This window comes from Protomyctophum parallelum, assembly GCF_964188405.1.
Source record: "Protomyctophum parallelum genome assembly, chromosome: 22".
NCBI lineage: Eukaryota > Metazoa > Chordata > Actinopteri > Myctophiformes > Myctophidae > Protomyctophum > Protomyctophum parallelum.
The window spans coordinates 25434215-25452246 of NC_139714.1; the positions used below are offsets into that span (position 1 = coordinate 25434215).

Here is an 18032-nt window from a genome sequence, read left to right on the forward strand (position 1 = left end):
ATTTCCATACCTTGGAAAGGGCCAGTACCGCAGCAGGTGATTTATTTTCCTTTTCTAATAATCAATAATCATTTAAAATGTCTTTACATCAAAGCCTATTATGTATATATTTTTGCGTTGTAATAACCATTACACCTTCTCCCTGTCATTTGTATATATAGTGATGGCGTGCCGCTGTGCCGTGCGAGACAGGATTATTTTAAATAAATATGTCTCTGCTCTGACAGAATGCGGCGGCATGCTTAAAATAAACAGATATACAAGGCCCTATACAAGACATAGGCTACCAGCCAGTAGAACAGGAATTCATCATATAGGAAGCAAAAAGGGAAAAGAATAAAGATACATATACAGTGAGGGGAAATGCCAGGCCAGGTCCTACTGCTTTTGCCAAAGTCAGAATCCACGACGAGTTGAGCAGTTTTTTGTGTATGTTTGACCCCGACATGTTGGAAAACGTCAAAGACTGCACAGTGAAGTTTGCCCGCAGTGATGGACAGAATCAAGAATGGGATCTGTCTGTTACTGAACTGAAAGCATTCATCAGCGTGTTTTTCATTCGTGCGATGTCGACATCTGGTTATCCATTGAATCAACTGTGGGCGAAAGGGGCATGGGGGAATGAGACGGTGAGCGAAACAATGTCTCGTGACCGTTTCAAATCCATAATGCGATACCTGCGATTTGACGACAAGGACACCAGAGAAGCACGCAAAGAAACAGACAAGTTTGCTGCAATAACGGACATTTGGAATCAGTTCACAGATAACTGCATATCTTGCTATGTGCCTGGAGGAAACATCACGGTCGATGAGCAACTCTTCCCATCCAAGGCAAGATGTGGATTTACGCAATACATGGCCAATGTGGTACATGTACGGGAACATTTACAATGACATGTGTCAAGTGTCTCTAAGTATAGCAACAGAAACTAATGCGTAGGATTTGTGTTTTCCCTGATTTTATTCCGCTTTATATTTGCTTTCTTTCATGCTTTCTGATATTGTGAACAATAAGAAAAAATAAACATGGTTGAATTAACACAAAGTATTCATTATTTACCGCGTGGTGACAACAGCAGGAATGTGTGGTGCATATATATGTGCATGACACCAATTCTCAACTTCTCAGACAATATTTATAGGTTTCGTTGTTTGTGAGACGGGGAAAAAGCCTCCGTAATCAGACTTTAATTCAGGCTTACATAAACTATGCAATATGCATGCAGAAAAACATTTGAATGATTAGACAGACAAACAATATATATAGGATGTAGTATTTATTAATATTATACTGCAAGTAATTTAATTGAAAACAGCACGGCTGTCGCAGAGCTAGCTCATCTCGATGCGGGTATATGAGCCTGGAGAAAAGAGAACAAAAAGCATTTAGCTGAAAACGGGCTTATAGCCTACTATTATATTTAGCCTGTCCAACTACTAGTTACTTTGACCAACAGTATTACAAGCAGCATATAGTTCACATACATGACGAAATACGACATTAGAGTTATATATTGTCCCCCTCTATTATATAGAGGGGGAAACATTATAGGCTACGCGATGTAATTAATATATATTTGATTGATTGTGCCAAATAATCGCCTTTTTCCCTCCACCCCTCTTTACATAACTCGCTTATTTTTTGCTCATGTAAACCACGGAATTCTGGCTTGTGTATGCCCTCTCTACGAAACATATCAAGTTGAAAAGGAAATGGGGCAGCTTGCAGATTAACCATTTTCAGAAAAGTGCGTATACATTTAGGCAACAATTAATGTGCTATTGTGCTATTCTCGGCCAATTTTCTACCGATTGTCCTAATTCCAAATATATAATCCGTGAAGTGTACATTTTCATTGGGTGTATAATAATGTATTCATAAGAGAGGGAAGAAAATAAAAAATAAAAGTGAGTGCGTGTAGGCAACAATGACGTCTCCAGCTCCAGAGGTGTGAACGAGTGGTGCGGGGGTGGGGGGGATAAAGGGGGAGAGCGGTCGAATGGGCCGATATAGTCAGACTGAGTAGGAGTGATTTTTTTTCAGCCTTGCTAGTGTTAAAAGGTGTCTTGTGTTCCTAGCAGGTTGAACAACCTGTGGGCCAGCAGGTTGATTTTTTAGCAGCCATTCATCTGTTTAGTGGGCCCAGCTGACCCTAATTGAACCAGTCTGCCCATGCAGGCAGCAAGCATGCAGCCAGTAGCGTGAGGGAAAGCCCGGAAAGTAGGAGTAGTAGGCGTTCCCCCCTAAGACTCCTGATGACTTCCAGATGACAGCCCAGACGGCCTGGCTAGAGGAACACACACACACACACACACACACACACACACACACACACACACACACACACACACACACACACACAGACTGAGTAGGTATCAGAAAGTGAATACAGTAGATGATGGGGAAGGGGGGGAGAATGTGCCCTGAATTGAAACTATTGCTCTCGAGACTCGAGGTGCCAGAGAGCTCAACACTCCGTTTGCTTTTATCCCCCCCAACCACCACCCCCCCCCCCCACCCCTTCCTTCCCGATGGGTGTTCGTTTAGGCTACGTATCTGTTCAACTGGGCCTTGGCTGCACCGTACACGTACAGCCATGTGACTGACTGTAGGGAATGCCATGCATCCCTTCTAGAGAAAGACAGCAACGGGGAGAGAGAGAGAGAGAGAGAGAGACAGCGGTTGTGTGTCAGTAGTGGAGGTGTTGCTCTTCTGGTGATCGACATGATGCCGTGGTGGACTGCTTTCGTCGCCGTGCTCTCCTGCACTGTCTACCTGGCAGCCTCACAGCACTGGAGAAAAGGTAGGTAGGACAGACAGGGTTGATTTGGGCAGCAGATTTTTGTAATTTTATTTTTATTCAGACAAGTGACAGAAATTTGTTCATGATGCTACATGCCACTATATGTGGCAACCTGAACATGACCTGAACATGACACTTGTATGTAGGAGAAAATCAAATGTCATCCAATATTTTAACTGTCACTTGTCTGTTGTTAGGTGAAGCTCTAACAAGAGTAAATATCTTGAAGAGTAGACCTTGTGTAGAGCTTGTAGATCTGCTATTTTCAGAGCACGTACAACACCCAAGCGCAACCAAACATAAGATTATCTCTTTTCTCCCTCCCTAACATTTTAGTCAATATTTTATTTTATGATGAAATTATATTTAGTCTTTTTTATTTAGTTTTTAGTCAGTGAATAAAAGTAGCCACAGTTTTAGCCGAAGGAAATAAATCAACACTAAGTGTAGGTGGATGACTTAAGGTCCCACGGGTCCATTTAGGGCATGAGGTGTTTGTCTCTTATCGATTCTCTCCAACTTCCACACACACACATGGCACAGCTGTCGGTCTGTTGTTGTGGCCAGTGGAGTGGAGCCACCCACGGCCACCGGTGCTTTGTTGACAATCTCAACTTTAAGCCTGTGAGAAGAGTTGGAGTTAAACAGGTAGTGATTATTGTATACAGTAGTCTCAGGGTCATAAATGTATAAGGCTGTAATGGCCTAGCTGTGCTCATACAGAGAAGATGTTTGTGTAATGTGTATTCCACAGGCCGCCAGGTGTGTGCGTGCATGCGTGCGAGCGTACATGTGAGTGTGTACGCGTGTGTCATCTAGGCTAATAATATAATGTACCGATATGTATCTTTTACAATCCTATGGATACAAATGTTTGTTTTTAACTTGCAGACCAGTATAGGCCTGTTTTATCCTTAGAATCTTGCACACGTACCTCAACTTGTGCTTTAAAATATGGATTCATAATAAAAAGACTCAAACGTATAGGCTACTATGCTTTCATGACATTTGTAGGTGCGTGTGGTGTGGCGTGTGTGTGTGCATGCCTGCCCTCATAGATACTGTAGTATAGTATACCGGTATGTATTTCACAGAGTGTTTCACCAAATTAAAGGTGTCTGCACACTGCTGCGGTTTTTCAATTTTTTAGATGCATTTTTCTTCCGCCATTGTTTCCGAAAAACGTGTCCAATCTGCAAGGACCTTTAACCCTGCATGGTGTCCCCATGTTGGGGAAGCCAGAAGGTGCAGTTCTCTATAGTTTGTAAAAACGTGTATGTCACCAAGAGGGGGGTGGCGCCCTGTTTGTGGCATTTAAAGTCTAGCCCACATCACTCAGAATAGAGTGACGGTGGTCTGTTTTTGTAAATATTGAGCTCGTTGTTGGTGACAACCTATTGAACCAACACAGGATGGATAGAAAGAACGTCGGGCTCAACATACCTTACAAGGACAAGGAAAATGTCGTGAACAAACACGGCTGTGCTTAGATACTTTAACGTTATGTCTCCGCGCCCGTGCGCCGTACAGCCGAGATCCAAGCCATTCTATGTGTCTTTGTAAACCCGTCAATCTGGGTTCCTTGATGCTGTCTCCATGCTGGAAAGCTGAAAATCTATTCCGTTTTCTGGCTCATTTCCTCGACGTGACCTGCTGTGGCACTTATACTGAGCATTGAGCAAGTCTGCACCATTGTGAGGTCAGTTTAAAAAAAGAACGTATACAAGCACACCGGATAGTCGCTCAATGTAAACAAACCAGACAATCCCAAAAAGTATGGCGGCCGCTACCACGTGACACATATGTTGACGACCCCTCAACGATATTTTGGTACTCCCTATTGGCTCAGTGGTACAAATTCCAGCCCGCGTTTCACCGAGTGCAGCTTTAAATGGTTGGTATGCACTTTTATTTCCCTGCTAAAAACAACTACTTCTTCTTATTGGATCCAGTTCTTCTATGGTGTCCTCATATGTTCTAGATTTAGCGGCGGCAGCAGCAGTGCAGGCTGAAATTCTCCGTCTGAAATGTTCTTGACAAACACATTTGGGTCCCTTGGTAACCTGCATTCCTCGCCTGGCTCAAAGAATAAGACACAGGGATTTGCACAACCCAAAAAAAGCAATGATTTAAATTTCTGGATTAGTCACGTGGTGATAAACCTGTGGCAGGAAAAAGGGATTTGAGCAAAAGGGATTTGAAGGGTGATTTCCAATAGATACAATGCTAAATCACTGGGGTGCATGCATGACGCATTAAGAGGATAGGCACGTTGTATAGTGCTCACTGCTCGGCAAAAGGTACGTGCGTGTGTGTGTGCATGCGTGCGTGTGTGCGTGCGTGCGTGCGTGTGTCAGTGTCAGAGATAGAAAAATATGTATCCGGAGGAGAATTGCAGTCATTACAGGAGCAGAATTCACAGTAGTGAACATACTGTAGGACGAAAGGCACCGTACATTGTACTGAAAAAACACTGTTCAAAACAACCAGGGAGCTTGGCCAAAAGAGGCATCAAAAATGGAATACAAATAAAACAAAAACATAAAGATACTGTCATCAATGTGCAAAACAACAGGGCGTACAACATGTGGTTCTTCTGTACATGAGGGGGAGACTTGTTGAAAGTCGTGGCGGCCGCCAGGAGAAACAATCTCAGAGTTCCTTGGAAGAGCGCAGATCAGTGTGGTTTTCAACCCTTTCCATATCAAGGTCCAGTATTTTTTTCTGGATTTGAGACACGTACGGACCAACATTTGATGGCAATTAGACTCTCAGACCCAGAACTAAAGAATAGTTTAGAAATAGAGGAATGGAAGCGCTGCAGGGATCTGTTAGTGGCTCTTAGATGGGTGCTCTTTGGTGATACAGGTTAAAACCATATAGACAAAAGGTATCCTTCCTCCAAGTTGTACTGCTTGTCAAAGTGTACATTGCAGACTTGAAAAGAAAATAATCCAAGGCACTCCAAGGCTCATCATCAAATAAACAATTTAATTTTTCACCAAAGACGGAGTGCCTTGAATTATTTTCTTTTCAAGTCTGCAATTGACAAGCAGTACAACTTGGAGGAAGGATACCTTTTGTCACTAAAGAATATGTTGTTGTTGTTGTTGAAAACGATTTTGCCCACACTTTCATGCTGTATTGACGTCCATATCATAGAAGAAATAACAGCCAAGCATTGATCAAAAATAACAATTATTCTATCAGACATGAGAGCTTTATCCCAGCCAGCGAAGCGGCGCAGGCTATTTGTGTTGAATCCGCTGGAGAAATCAAAGAACATGATCCTTAATCTGCTGTGAAGCCTGCTTTGCACAGGTGGGAGTAAGTATATAGGTCTGGTCAGTAAGGGGAGTGATGGTGTCGTCCATTCTGATGTGCGTCTGGCTGGCAGGAGGTGCATGTTCCTGATATATAGGCCGCATTCTGGGTCACTTTTGGATATCCGACCAGTTTATTGAGTGTCCAATTGGTTACGTGTGCGTACGTGTGCGCACGCATGTGTGTGTGTGTGTGTGTGTGTGTGTGTGTGTGTGTGTGTGTGTGTGTGTGTGTGTGTGTGTGTGTGTGTGTGTGTGCGTGCGTGCGTGCGTGCGTGCGTGTGTGCGCGCATACTGTATGTTCGTGCGTGTGTGCGACGTGCATGCCCTTGTTTTTGAAGTTGAGAAATATTGGCATCATCAAAACTAACTGGCTGGTTCTTGATTGTAAATGAGATTTAAATCAGGTGTGAATCATTGCCCTTGCCACGGCGCCTGCCTGTATAGCCGTCCTGTACAGTATGGGAAGATGAATCTAATCAGATTGTGAAGTCGACAGCCTACGTCCTAATGGGACAATGGATCAAATTGTCAACGCGGTGACAATTCCACAGGGTCAGACCTTGACCCGTCCTTTTGAACACAATTAAAAATTTTAAAGACAGTTCCACACCGTGGTGGAACCTAACCGAACCTGTGGCTCATCATGGACCTTCATCCCCCCCCTCGCCGGGGACGAGGGGGATACTCTCATCTTGATTGAGAGATAACGAGTGTTTTTCTTGCAGCTGTCTGGCAAAAACACCTGTCCTTGAGTTGGCGTGCTGCACTGTTCTTCCGTCATTATTAAGACATTCGCCTGACATTGTGAGATGTATACAGCTTCTCAGTTTGGTAGTGTTGGGGGAAATGTCTAGACGCTGTTATGAAGCTTTGATTAATTTCTAGAACCTTATTGAATGCCTTCAAGGGAAATTGGTGGTTTGAAGGGAAGACGAGACTTTCTGTTTTCCTGTCTTATATTGCCGCGGGTCTGAGCGGCCGCAAGCGCCAATTGTGGCCTTTTCTTTTGATTGACTGATTGAATACTTTATATACCGGTAACACGATTATTAACGGTACAGGTAGTACAGTCAAAGCTTATGCCAAAAAGAACAAGAACGATAAACAAGTGAAGCTTTAGCTTAGAAATATACCTGTGTTACGGACAATATTGTTTTTGTCCTATCTATTATAACACAAGAAGCCAATTCATCAATGGTAATACATAATATAATACAGACAATAAATACGTCATGGAAACAATAAGGGGTCTATGCCCTTCGGGCTTGACCGCTAATAAACAGAAGTGCAATTTGTCTACAAAACATATTGGAATATAGCTCAGTAGAATCAAACGGTATATTTTGCCTACAGAGAAAGTTGGGGAGGGGGGATATCAATGTTCACTTGTATTTTGATGAGTTTAGGTAGGGAGTCGACTTAGTCGAGATCCTGTGTGTCCTTTGGTAGGTCATTCCACATTTCAGTGGCAACATACTGTAGTTTAGTACAATCAATTTTGTACCTGTTTTTGAGCCAAATTGTGGGGGAACGAGGGTGTTATGCCCATGTGCGTCATTCTGGAGAAGTAGTTTTACCCCTCTTTTCCCTCATCGAGACATCCCTCAAGCCAACGACTAGCATTCACCGCAGCTAATTCATGGATTGCTCTTGGTCCCTCAGCTCTGTGCAAGCATTTTACCGAGATTACACAAGCCCCCTGCCTGTGTATATAATGACACCAGGGAACCCTGCCCATTCAAAACATTACTTGTTTAGGAAGACCTAAACAGCGGCCCGGGCCGCTGTTTATGTTGTTGTTGTTGTTTGGTGGTTATACTGGTTATGCTGTTAAAACAGTGAATACAGAACTGAAGCTTGCATTAAATAAATGTGAATGCAAGTGCATTTCTTTTTTTTACCATAATCCTGTACGTATAGTACACAGCGTGTCCTCCTCTGTCTTAACCACTTAAGCCCTATACTTTGTCGTTTTTAAATTGTGTAATAGTTATATACTGTAGTTAGCGAAATACATTTCAAATATTGTTTTACGGTTCCTCAATTACAAATACAAAGCAGGCGCCTGTCGGGGATATGACAGATTCAAATCAATGCGTTGACACCTCATACAGTAAGTGATATACGGTTATTACTGGTTTTGGGCATAGCCCAAATACTGTACATACCATTCCCTTGGCACTACTGTAGTAGAGAACGTGACGCCAAGCTCATGATAGGAAACCTTGGCAGCTAAAATACTGCACTGCTACAGACAGACCCCATAGAACACTATGCAGAAGCGTTTATAAATCGAAATATTTGAGTCTTCCTTGGTTAACCAGATCCCTGCTGCATGTACCAAAATACCGCCAAAGAATTCCAAACTATGAGTGCCTCATACTACCAATATCCATCCATCCATTCAACCACTTATCCATATATTATATACACACATACACAACCAACATATCAATAAACCCTTACAGTTATGTTTACACTGTACATTTGGTGTTGAGACAAAGTTTATTTGAAACTCCTCCGCACATATGAATAATGACTAAATGATTGCCACAGAATGCATCCACTGGAATGATTAATTCTGACACATCTGAGATGAAATAATTATTATCAACCAGTAATGGAGACAGTATAGCCTCTACTGGAGCGGAGACATTGTTGTTGGCAGCCAAAAATTAACAATGGCATAAAATAAACTAAAACATAATTGCCTAGGCTCTTCTTCAACAAAGATGGCGAAAGCAAACATTTGTTGTTCTTATGTATACAATTGTTATGTATATGGTACAAAAAAACTGAAGGCCTTAAACCAGAAACCTAACCTCAGTCTTAACCAGCCAGTAAAAATAAAACAAGTTGTTTCCCGATGTTTTCGCTTCAGCGGCAGTCATTTCACTTCTGTGTGTTTCCTATTCGCAGCCAGTAGACTCCTACTTGCTCCATTGCATGGTCTTGAGGAGTAAACCTACTGCTGATTATGGGTTGATAGCATCGATCACGTCAGCAGTACAGCTGTGGTTTCTTATGTGGGTATTCGGAATACATTCCAGAGCTGCCGATCATGCAATCTGGAGTCACTCACTCAGCGAGTACCATAAATCTTGACTCACGAGATAAGACGTGCAAACAATTGCATATCGCCAGTGCTTGAATGGGATTAGGGTGAGAGGACCGACCGGCTTATAGTAATGTAATGTCCCGTGCAGGTTATACAGCTCTATATCAATTTGCAGGGCTTGTGCCATTGAAACTCCATGTTGTTCTCCATGCATGATAGTCCGGCAGCCGAGGTGGACGGGTGGGAAATTTGGTATATAGTCTTTTTTTATTGGCCTAGAATATTGTCTATATACAGATGGGCAGTATTTGAAATACATGTATTTGAAATACGTATTTGAAATACTTTTTTGTATTTTGTAATTTGTATTTTGCTGAGATGGAAGAAATGAGATGTATTTTGTATTTAAATATTTTTTTTGACCCAGTATTTGTATTTTGTATCAAAATACATTTTCAATATATTTTGCCCATCAGAGTTGGGCAGTATTTGAAATACATGTATTTGAAATACGTATTTGAATTACTTTTTTGTATTTTGTAATTTGTATTTCGATGGGGATGGAAGATGTATTTTGTATTTTGTATTTAGATACATTTTTTGACCCAGTATTTGTATTTTGTATCAAAATACATTTTCAATGTATTTTGCCCATCTCTGCATACATACATGAATCCACTTGCTGACCGGCTGAACGTATTGGGCATTTTTTTTTATAGGGGTTTCTTGTGACCCTACCATTAACATCCTATGGCAGGCAAAAATGAAAATTTTTGCTTTTGCTTTAAGTAGCATGTGACATGTCAAACTAGGGGGTTTTCATGATTCTGAATCCATTCCAAGCATTAGTTTTGCACAAAATAATATTCCACAACGGCCATAGACATCATGACAAATGTGATGAGGTCAGCACATTTTGGGCACATTTGGGCAAGTGGCTATGGCTGCTTTTAGCCCAAGGAGTGTATTTTGTGCAAATACTTCCATGCTTGAAATGGATTCAGAATCATGACAAAACCCCTAGTTTGACATGTCACATGCTACTTAAAGCAAAAGGAAAATGTGACATTTTTGCCAGCCATAGGATGTTAATGGTAGGGTCACAATTAAGAAACCCCTATAAAAAAGATTGCCCAACAGCCGGTCAGCAAGTGGATTCATGAATGTATATATATATAGACAATATTTTAGGCCAATAAAAAAAGACTATATACCAAATGTCCCGCTTTAACCCATGTCGTGCTTTAGCTATTGAAAAATAGCAGATCTACGAGCTTGTAGGTCTGCTATTTTTGAAAAATCGAAGAGCGACTTGACATAGAAGACATTTTTAGAATCTGATCTCAGGTCAGAATGGAAAACTGTCAGGATGTAGAAGACATTTTTAGAATCTGATCTCAGGTCAGAATGGGTTAAACAAAGGAAGCCTGTCGGCTGCCGAACTATGAGCCAGATCAACTAAAATCGAGGTGGAAGTACATGGACCCGAAGGTGGCAGTCATCCAATTAGGAGGCTAGGATAGGAGGCGGGGGAGCCAGAGCATTTGGCATTATGCTGCCAATCCTGCAGGGTGACTCGGAGGGCAGCGTAAACCGTAAATGTCATTTTAGTAATCTTATTTGTATTCGGAGGATACAATTGGATATACACAGTCAAATCTGTCAATGACCCCTTTACAGTTAAATTTTTATACTAACTCTTAGTATAAAAATGATTTACTTAAAGGGGCTCCACCATGAATTTAAAATCAAATGCATTATATAAATGTTGCCCTTTAATACCTTTTTATACCCAAATAGACCTGTACGTGCCCGACGCAGTCGGCCACCGGCCTACTTGGGAACGATGCAACTTGGGAACCTAATGATTATGTTGTCATAGCACCCGTTTAAACTGTCAGCCGGTGTCCCACATGGAGATCTGTGTATGTGCCTGTGTGTGTGAAGACTGCAAACTGAAAAGTGTACTTGGCAATCAATTCGGCCCACTGGCAGAGCCTGATTTGTTGAGAGTCAATTGGCTGAGGCAGAGGCTGGAAATTGCACAGGTGAAAGGAGTTGGCTTCATTAGACCCACTGGCAGAGCCTGGCCCAGGTGAAAGGAGTTGGCTTCATTAGACCCACTGGCAGAGCCTGCCAAAATTCAAAGAGCAGTTATCAAGTGCATAATTGTTATGATTTTTTACATTAGCTACTTAATCACTAAAAAGCAATTAGTCACTTTCTATAATTATTTTAACCACTTAAATTTAAAGCCTCTATATTCATTGACCGGGGTCTATAGCCCCGCTACAATCGGCTATTTCCTTATAGAATGTTTGCCAATTCTCTACAAATGTTTCCTATTCTGACATTCTCAGAATAGGGACACTAGGGTTCATCCATGTGGCTAATGAAGATTTTCTTATAGGTTGTACTGTAGGTGTTTGTGTTATTGCACTAGACATTCCAATTAAAGGATATAACAATCCCTAGATAGAAATACCAAGGAAATAACATATACCTCTCTAATAAGTTGACATACAGTATATGTGGCCATATGCTCCCCAGCCACCAGTGAAATGATGTTATTGCTTAGCAGCCCTGATAAAAGGTAGGGCTGCCTGCAGCAGCTGTTTACAGTAGCCAGTGGTGTACATTTAAGTATGTACTTAAGTACAATTTTGAGGTATTTGACACTGGTCACCTGTGTGTGCTCCTAACACTTTGAAATTACACCACGCTATGCTTAGCACAGCTGCAACTGCACATTCTTAAGGTGACTGTGCCCTGGGCAGAAGGGTGAAATCAGCTGTGAAGGGCTTCTGCCAGAAATATGGGGACCACCACACTGCAAAATTCTTTCAGAAAGTCACCTGTGGCTTCCGGAGTTAGGTGCCCCTACTATGTCTGCCAGGCGGGCTGATTTCACCCCTGTGCAACCCCTTGTCACCACACTGTGGCCATTAGCTATATATGTCACAGGCTCGAGGCTTCTACAAATTATGGCATAGTTGAGAAACCCAATTACCGTTGGAACCCCAGCGGCCACATTTCAGTCTAGCCTAGCATAGTATTTTAATAGTAATACATCTGTGTTTGTTCAGCCCACCCACACGCAGGACTCACAGGGGAGAGGTGCTGCCTAATTTGCTAGAATGCGAGGAATCTCCTCTGCTCTCTAAATGCCTTTTCTCTTTTCTCTCCCTCGTAGCGTTGTATCCATCGGCCTATTGGATAAAGCGTGGGACACATTCGTTGGTCAACCCCACATTCCAGACGTCAGTGGAGGATGTCAACCTGCTTTTTGAGGTTAGTTCGGTCACAGCGATAATATTATCGTTTCAGGAACTCATTTTCAACCCCAGCTCCAGCAATATGGTTGTCCTATAGCCAAGTCAATCCTACTCTCTTGCAGTCAATCATCTTGAAGTTGAAAGTTTACCGAGAAACAGAAGTGAGAACACGGCGTCACGTCACATCGCACTACGATCCAAGAACTAGCAGGAATGCTAAATTATTTCCTATCTCGCCTTCTCCATGGGCTGGATAGCCTATTGTCCTATTTCATAATATATAGGACATCCTGGACCTAATTACATTTATTTCAGTTGCACCTCTGCAGCTGCCAATGAATGATGGCTATAATTGGGCCTGATGTTTTTGCTTGCGTACTGAGAGGTCAATATATTTGTGTGTACTGTATGGATTTGTAATATTCTCTGAGGTTTTGACACATCACAGTCATGAGGTCGCAGTCTCTGTTTATTCTATTTAATCCGAAGAACCGTTTGTTCTCGAAACGTTACTCTTTTCAGATGTACGAATACATTTCACTTAAGGGACCCTTTTATCTTTGTTCGTTTTGCACTTGCCTTCAAAGGGGTCCATGCTCGCGCACCTGTTTTGTACTTGCACACTTTTCTTTTTTTTTGGTTGATCAGGAACAGAGAAACATTTTCATTGGACGCGTTCGTTCGTTTCTCTCTCACTCAGATCCTGCTGGCCGGCCTGCAGATAGAAGGCGAGCAGCGGCCCATGCTGATCCCAGATGAGGAGCTGGCTTCGCTCAGGAATGTGGAGAAGCTGGAGGTCATCTGCGAGGACATCCTTCCCAAGAAGCTGAGCGAGATCAGGCGCCTGACGGCCGCGCTGCAGGCCCGCCGGCCAGCGGCGGCGCCCCTGGACGGGCGGGACTTTGAGAGGACGGTGTTGACCATGGTGTACGCCGCTCAGACGCTGGCTCGCATCAGCAACGAACACCAGAGGGAGGTGTGGACCGAAGCCCTGCTGCAGCTGTTCAGAGCCGTTCAGAGAGATCTGGCGCCGTCCTGAGGACAAAGTGTGTGATGTGAAGCCCAACACACACCGGCTCCGTCCGACGCGGCGCGACGAGTTGCCGCGCTGCCGCGCGGCGCCGCCTGGAAAATAGAACTGGTTCTATCGGCGCACCAGGCGAGGCGTCAGCGCGTGTCGGACGCCGCCGGTGTGCGATAGGTTCATTGAAAATAATGGAGGCGGCTGTTTTGACACGCGGCGGTCGCAGACGGTGTGTGATGGGCTCAACTCGGTTGGGACTTTGGGACTGCTCTGTGGGCAGTTATTAAATGGGCCACTTCGCCCCTTTTGAAACCAGATCTTATTTTAATGATGTTTGGGACACAAGAAAGAAACACTTTCCTGGGTTTTTTTTATGTGGTTATTAGGTTAATACGTGTTTTCAGATATTTTTAGATAGTCTGTGAAATACACTGGTCTCACTTCCTTCCTACATGTTGTCTCAGTAAGACAGCCGTCCCCCAGTAAAGCATTATGGACATTGTAGTAATCCAGCAGTGAGACCAGTGTCCATGACATCACAGACGCTTTGAAATACTAAAATATTAAAAAAAAAACACACACGCACAAATTACTCACATAAAAACCACAGGAAAGTGTTTCTTGTCTCCCAAACATCATTCAAATAAAATATGGTTGCAAAAGAGGTGAAGTGGCCCATTAAGGGTGCTTTTTTATTATTTTTTTATGTGAAGCCCTGCTAATATATTATATACGTGATTTACGGTAAACACAGTGGATGGATTCGTTTTTATGTCCGGATGCTCCAGGACAGGACAGGCTATAGACGCGCCTCCTCAGGAGACTTGGCTCAGATCCGAACCCATTTTGATTTGGCGTTAGGAGGAACCCATTGCGACTGCATGTCCCTGCTGATGTCGACCCCAGGCAGGGTTTGAGCCTAACTGCTCTAACCACTACACTAGGGCAGTGCCTATTTACCATTATGCTATATTGCTATGTTGTTTCAGTGACAAGCAGTATGTTACTCTAACACACTGTGCAGAATGCCTTCCTTTGTTTTGCATATAGCTATTAGATCCCATCTATTTCCTGTTGGTGCCATTAAATATTTGCCCATCACAAATGTCTCTCAGCTTTGTGATTTGAGAATTAGACACTCCTGAAATGTATAACGTATATTTGATTTACAGGCCAAAATTAATGTGTAGGCTACTGTGCGTGCATGCGCCTGCCTGCCTGCGTGTGTGTGTGTGTGTGTGTGTGTGTGTGTGTGTGTGTGTGTGTGTGTGTGTGTGTGTGCAGCAGTGTTGATTTTGTTGACTGAAACTATGACGAAAAATGTTTGTCGACTCCCTTTTTTCACTGACAAAAACCAAATAAAAAATAAGCTACGATAAAATCCAACTAAGACTAAATATGCTGACAATTTCGTCAGCAAATAAATACTAGACTAAAATGTTAGGGAAGAACTATAGTGGAGAGATCCAGTAGAAACTAAAAGACAAGTTGTTATATGAGTAGCAGATCTTGTAGATCGGCTATTTTCAGAGTGCAACTAAGGCCCCTTTTCCACTATGGGGTGGAACCAGAACTATCCAGAACCTGAACCTATTTTTTTTAGTTCTGGGTTTGTTTCCACAGCGCACAGCGCGGTACGGCACGGTTTCAGACCAGGTTCTCAGAACCTTTTTCCGGCCCTGCTTTTGAGGTAGTACTAACGCTGAGTTCTGGGAACCTATGGGCGGGGCCAGCAGCGCTGCTGCTCTCGATTGGTCGAGCTGAGGTGACAGCACTCTGAGCACTGAGGAGACCGGAGCGAGGAGAAGCGCACACAACACAACAGCGCACATTTTAAACTCCTAAGTGCGACACAGCGACAGCGGACACACATAAAAATAACCTGGAAAAGCACACAGAAACACTATGGCCACGAGAGAGGGAGAGACAGAGCTTGTGTGTGCGTGAGGGAGAGAGAGAGAGAACCATAAAGCTGTCGCGACGAGTTGTTTGCTTGCAGTTGTTGTTCTACACTACAGCTAACAGCTAGGCTAACTGCAGATGTGTGTGTTTGCGTGTGTGTGTGTGTATGTGTATGTGTTTGCGTGCGTGTACGTGTTTGCGTGCGTGTGCTCGCGCGCGAGAGCGCCATATAATCTATTCTAAATTGCCAGAACAGAATTTTCTTTCTTTTTCAGGGCAAGGCATTAGGCATATAATTACTAGAAATGTGCTGTACACAATACTACACATTGGAAGAATTAAATTCAACTAGCACAACGGTTAAATTATTTGTATTTGCACATTTCTTGATATTGACATTACAACTGGACTGGATGTTATGGCACAATTTGCTCAATCTGCTCAAGAGGCACTATAATTGCAACCCACACAATGTTAAATGCTATATTCAAAAGGTGGGTTATCATTTATCATATGAGCTATAGCCTATATGAGATATATTTTTCTCTTGCAGTTTAAGCAAAATATTGTAGACAGGTAAAGGTTGGAGAACAACTGGTCTAATGCATTTAAAACGGGTGTTTTACTGTTGTCCCACTCCCCACATGGAAAGGAAATCCATATCAGCAAATATAGCCTATATATAATGTATGCTGCATATATCCATGTTCATATAAACTACAGTATGTGCATATACAGTATATCTATTATGTATAGGAAATATATGTGACAGCTGTGGCATGTGGCTGCCACAGCTGTGGCACATGTGGCATATAAAAATATGTTCATATTATTGGTTTAAAAAAGTACAATAAAGCAAATAAATTTGAAAATAGACAATCTACAAGCTCACGTGTCTCATTGAGCTTGTAGTTTGTCTATTTTCAAATGGCCGAAATGTATTTAAGTAGAATACTATATACAGCTACTTTCCACCACTGTTGAATAATAACCAGTCATTATTTAAACATGAATATCTCTGTATTCCGGGACCCCCCCGGCCGTGCCAAGGGGGAGGGGGCCCTGCCGGCCGAGCTACTCAGCAGTGGGGGAATAGGGGGGGGGGGGCAGACTTAACAGGTTCTGGGTTCTGGTTATATGGAAACGGAAGCAGAACTTGGTTCTGGAACTACACATGGTTCTTGGTAGTTCTGGGTCCTGGAAAGTTCTGGTTCTGGTTCTGGTTCCACCCCATAGTGGAAAAGGGGCCTATGTGTAAAATCAGGCATTACGACCCGCCAAAACACATTTTCCTCAACAAAATCAACTGTATGTAGATTTAGTCGAATAAAAATCGTATGATGTTTGGTCGACTAAAACTAGACTAACTCTAAAACAATTTGAACCGAAGTCTTGGTGTGTGAGCGACCCACTACCGTTATTTTACTCAAAATACGAACAAATTCAATATCTGCCGTAAAAAGCAACACTATTACGCAGCAACGTCAGTCTCAACAGCATCAGCCAAACAGGAGCGTAGCAGCCCATGTTCCCGCCATCGCTGACAGTAGATGCAGATGGGTTCTGAAAGGCCTAATTTATACCGTGTAAGACAACCCCCTGTGAGCCAGAGTTGTTGGCTGATGGGCATCATTTGGAATGTCTCACAGGCGGTGAGCCACATGGCAGCATGGCTCTTGCGCCTCCCGAAGATCCGAACAGCTCATGTCATTAATGTAATGTCTCAGGCTTTGATTGACTAGCTGCTGGCCTGGGGGATAATATGGAGATTGTGAATGAGCTGATGATGCATTGAGTGTACAGTAAATGCCCAGAGCTATATGAGCCATATAGCTTTGTTTTGTCTATAGTATATAAACTACAGCTGAAGCAGATTTTAATTTCAGCAGTGTAAAGTCTTAAAAGGATCCCTGGCTATACAAATATACCATACAAACATTATACTTGCCCATTACAGATAAAAACACCTTAAATATTTTCTTTCTTGTTGATGATGTCATATGTCCATGTGCAATGCACATGCTAAAAGAAAGTATTTAAAATGTTGCTTTGATGCTCATGTTATCCTTAAGAAGTATTACGTTGTTTTTTTATTATCATATGCATTCCATGAAGACCATATGGACATATGACATCATCAACTTGCGCCAGAACAGTTCCTATAAGTCTTATCCTATAATTGAAAGATTCTTTATTTATGAAAGAAATAAAATATTGAAGGTGTTTTTATTTATTTTTTATTTTAGTTGTAGAGGGCAACTATAATGTTTTAAGGCATATTTGTCTTATTAGCCAGGGGTCCTTTTAAGTCTTAATACCAGATCAAATTAGGCTATACAGTGCTGTGTTGCGACTCGCCCATTGGGCCATGGCTCTTTAGTCGACTGGTAACGTACGTGCCTGTGGAATGGGGAACCCGGGTTCGCCACCCGGGGTCTTGCCCAGCCGAGGCTACATTGGTGACAGCGGTGTGTATGGGTAACCTCTAGTCTACAAGTATGTTCCCGGGCCGCCGGGCGGCACAGACCCTAACCTAGTAGTCGACAGCTCCGTCAGTCCCCCTGGGGTGGACGCACTTCCAGGTGGGGACGACGACTGTAGGCTATACGCCGGTGCTGCGTTGCTACTCGCCCATTGGGCC

The 18032-nt window shown here is 42.8% G+C and overlaps 1 protein-coding gene across 1 annotated transcript; it reads left to right on the top strand.

Moving 5' to 3' along the window:
* Window positions 1-2623: 2623 nt before the first annotated feature.
* fam180a (family with sequence similarity 180 member A) lies at window positions 2624-13509 on the top strand. Its single transcript, XM_083794549.1, has 3 exons — window positions 2624-2806; window positions 12384-12481; window positions 13166-13509. The coding sequence occupies exons 1-3, from the start codon at window positions 2728-2730 to the stop codon at window positions 13502-13504; spliced, it is 516 nt and encodes a 171-aa protein (XP_083650675.1). The 5' UTR covers window positions 2624-2727; the 3' UTR covers window positions 13505-13509.
* The last annotated feature ends 4523 nt before the right edge of the window (window positions 13510-18032 follow it).

Excerpts from the sequence above, each read along its gene's own strand:
- fam180a (XM_083794549.1), top strand. The coding sequence starts at position 2,728 with ATGATGCCGTGGTGGACTGCTTTCGTCGCCGTGCTCTCCTGCACTGTC. Across the intron at positions 2,807-12,383 it reads CTCACAGCACTGGAGAAAAG|CGTTGTATCCATCGGCCTAT; the intron begins GTAGGTAGGACA and ends TCTCCCTCGTAG. Across the intron at positions 12,482-13,165 it reads ATGTCAACCTGCTTTTTGAG|ATCCTGCTGGCCGGCCTGCA; the intron begins GTTAGTTCGGTC and ends TCTCTCACTCAG.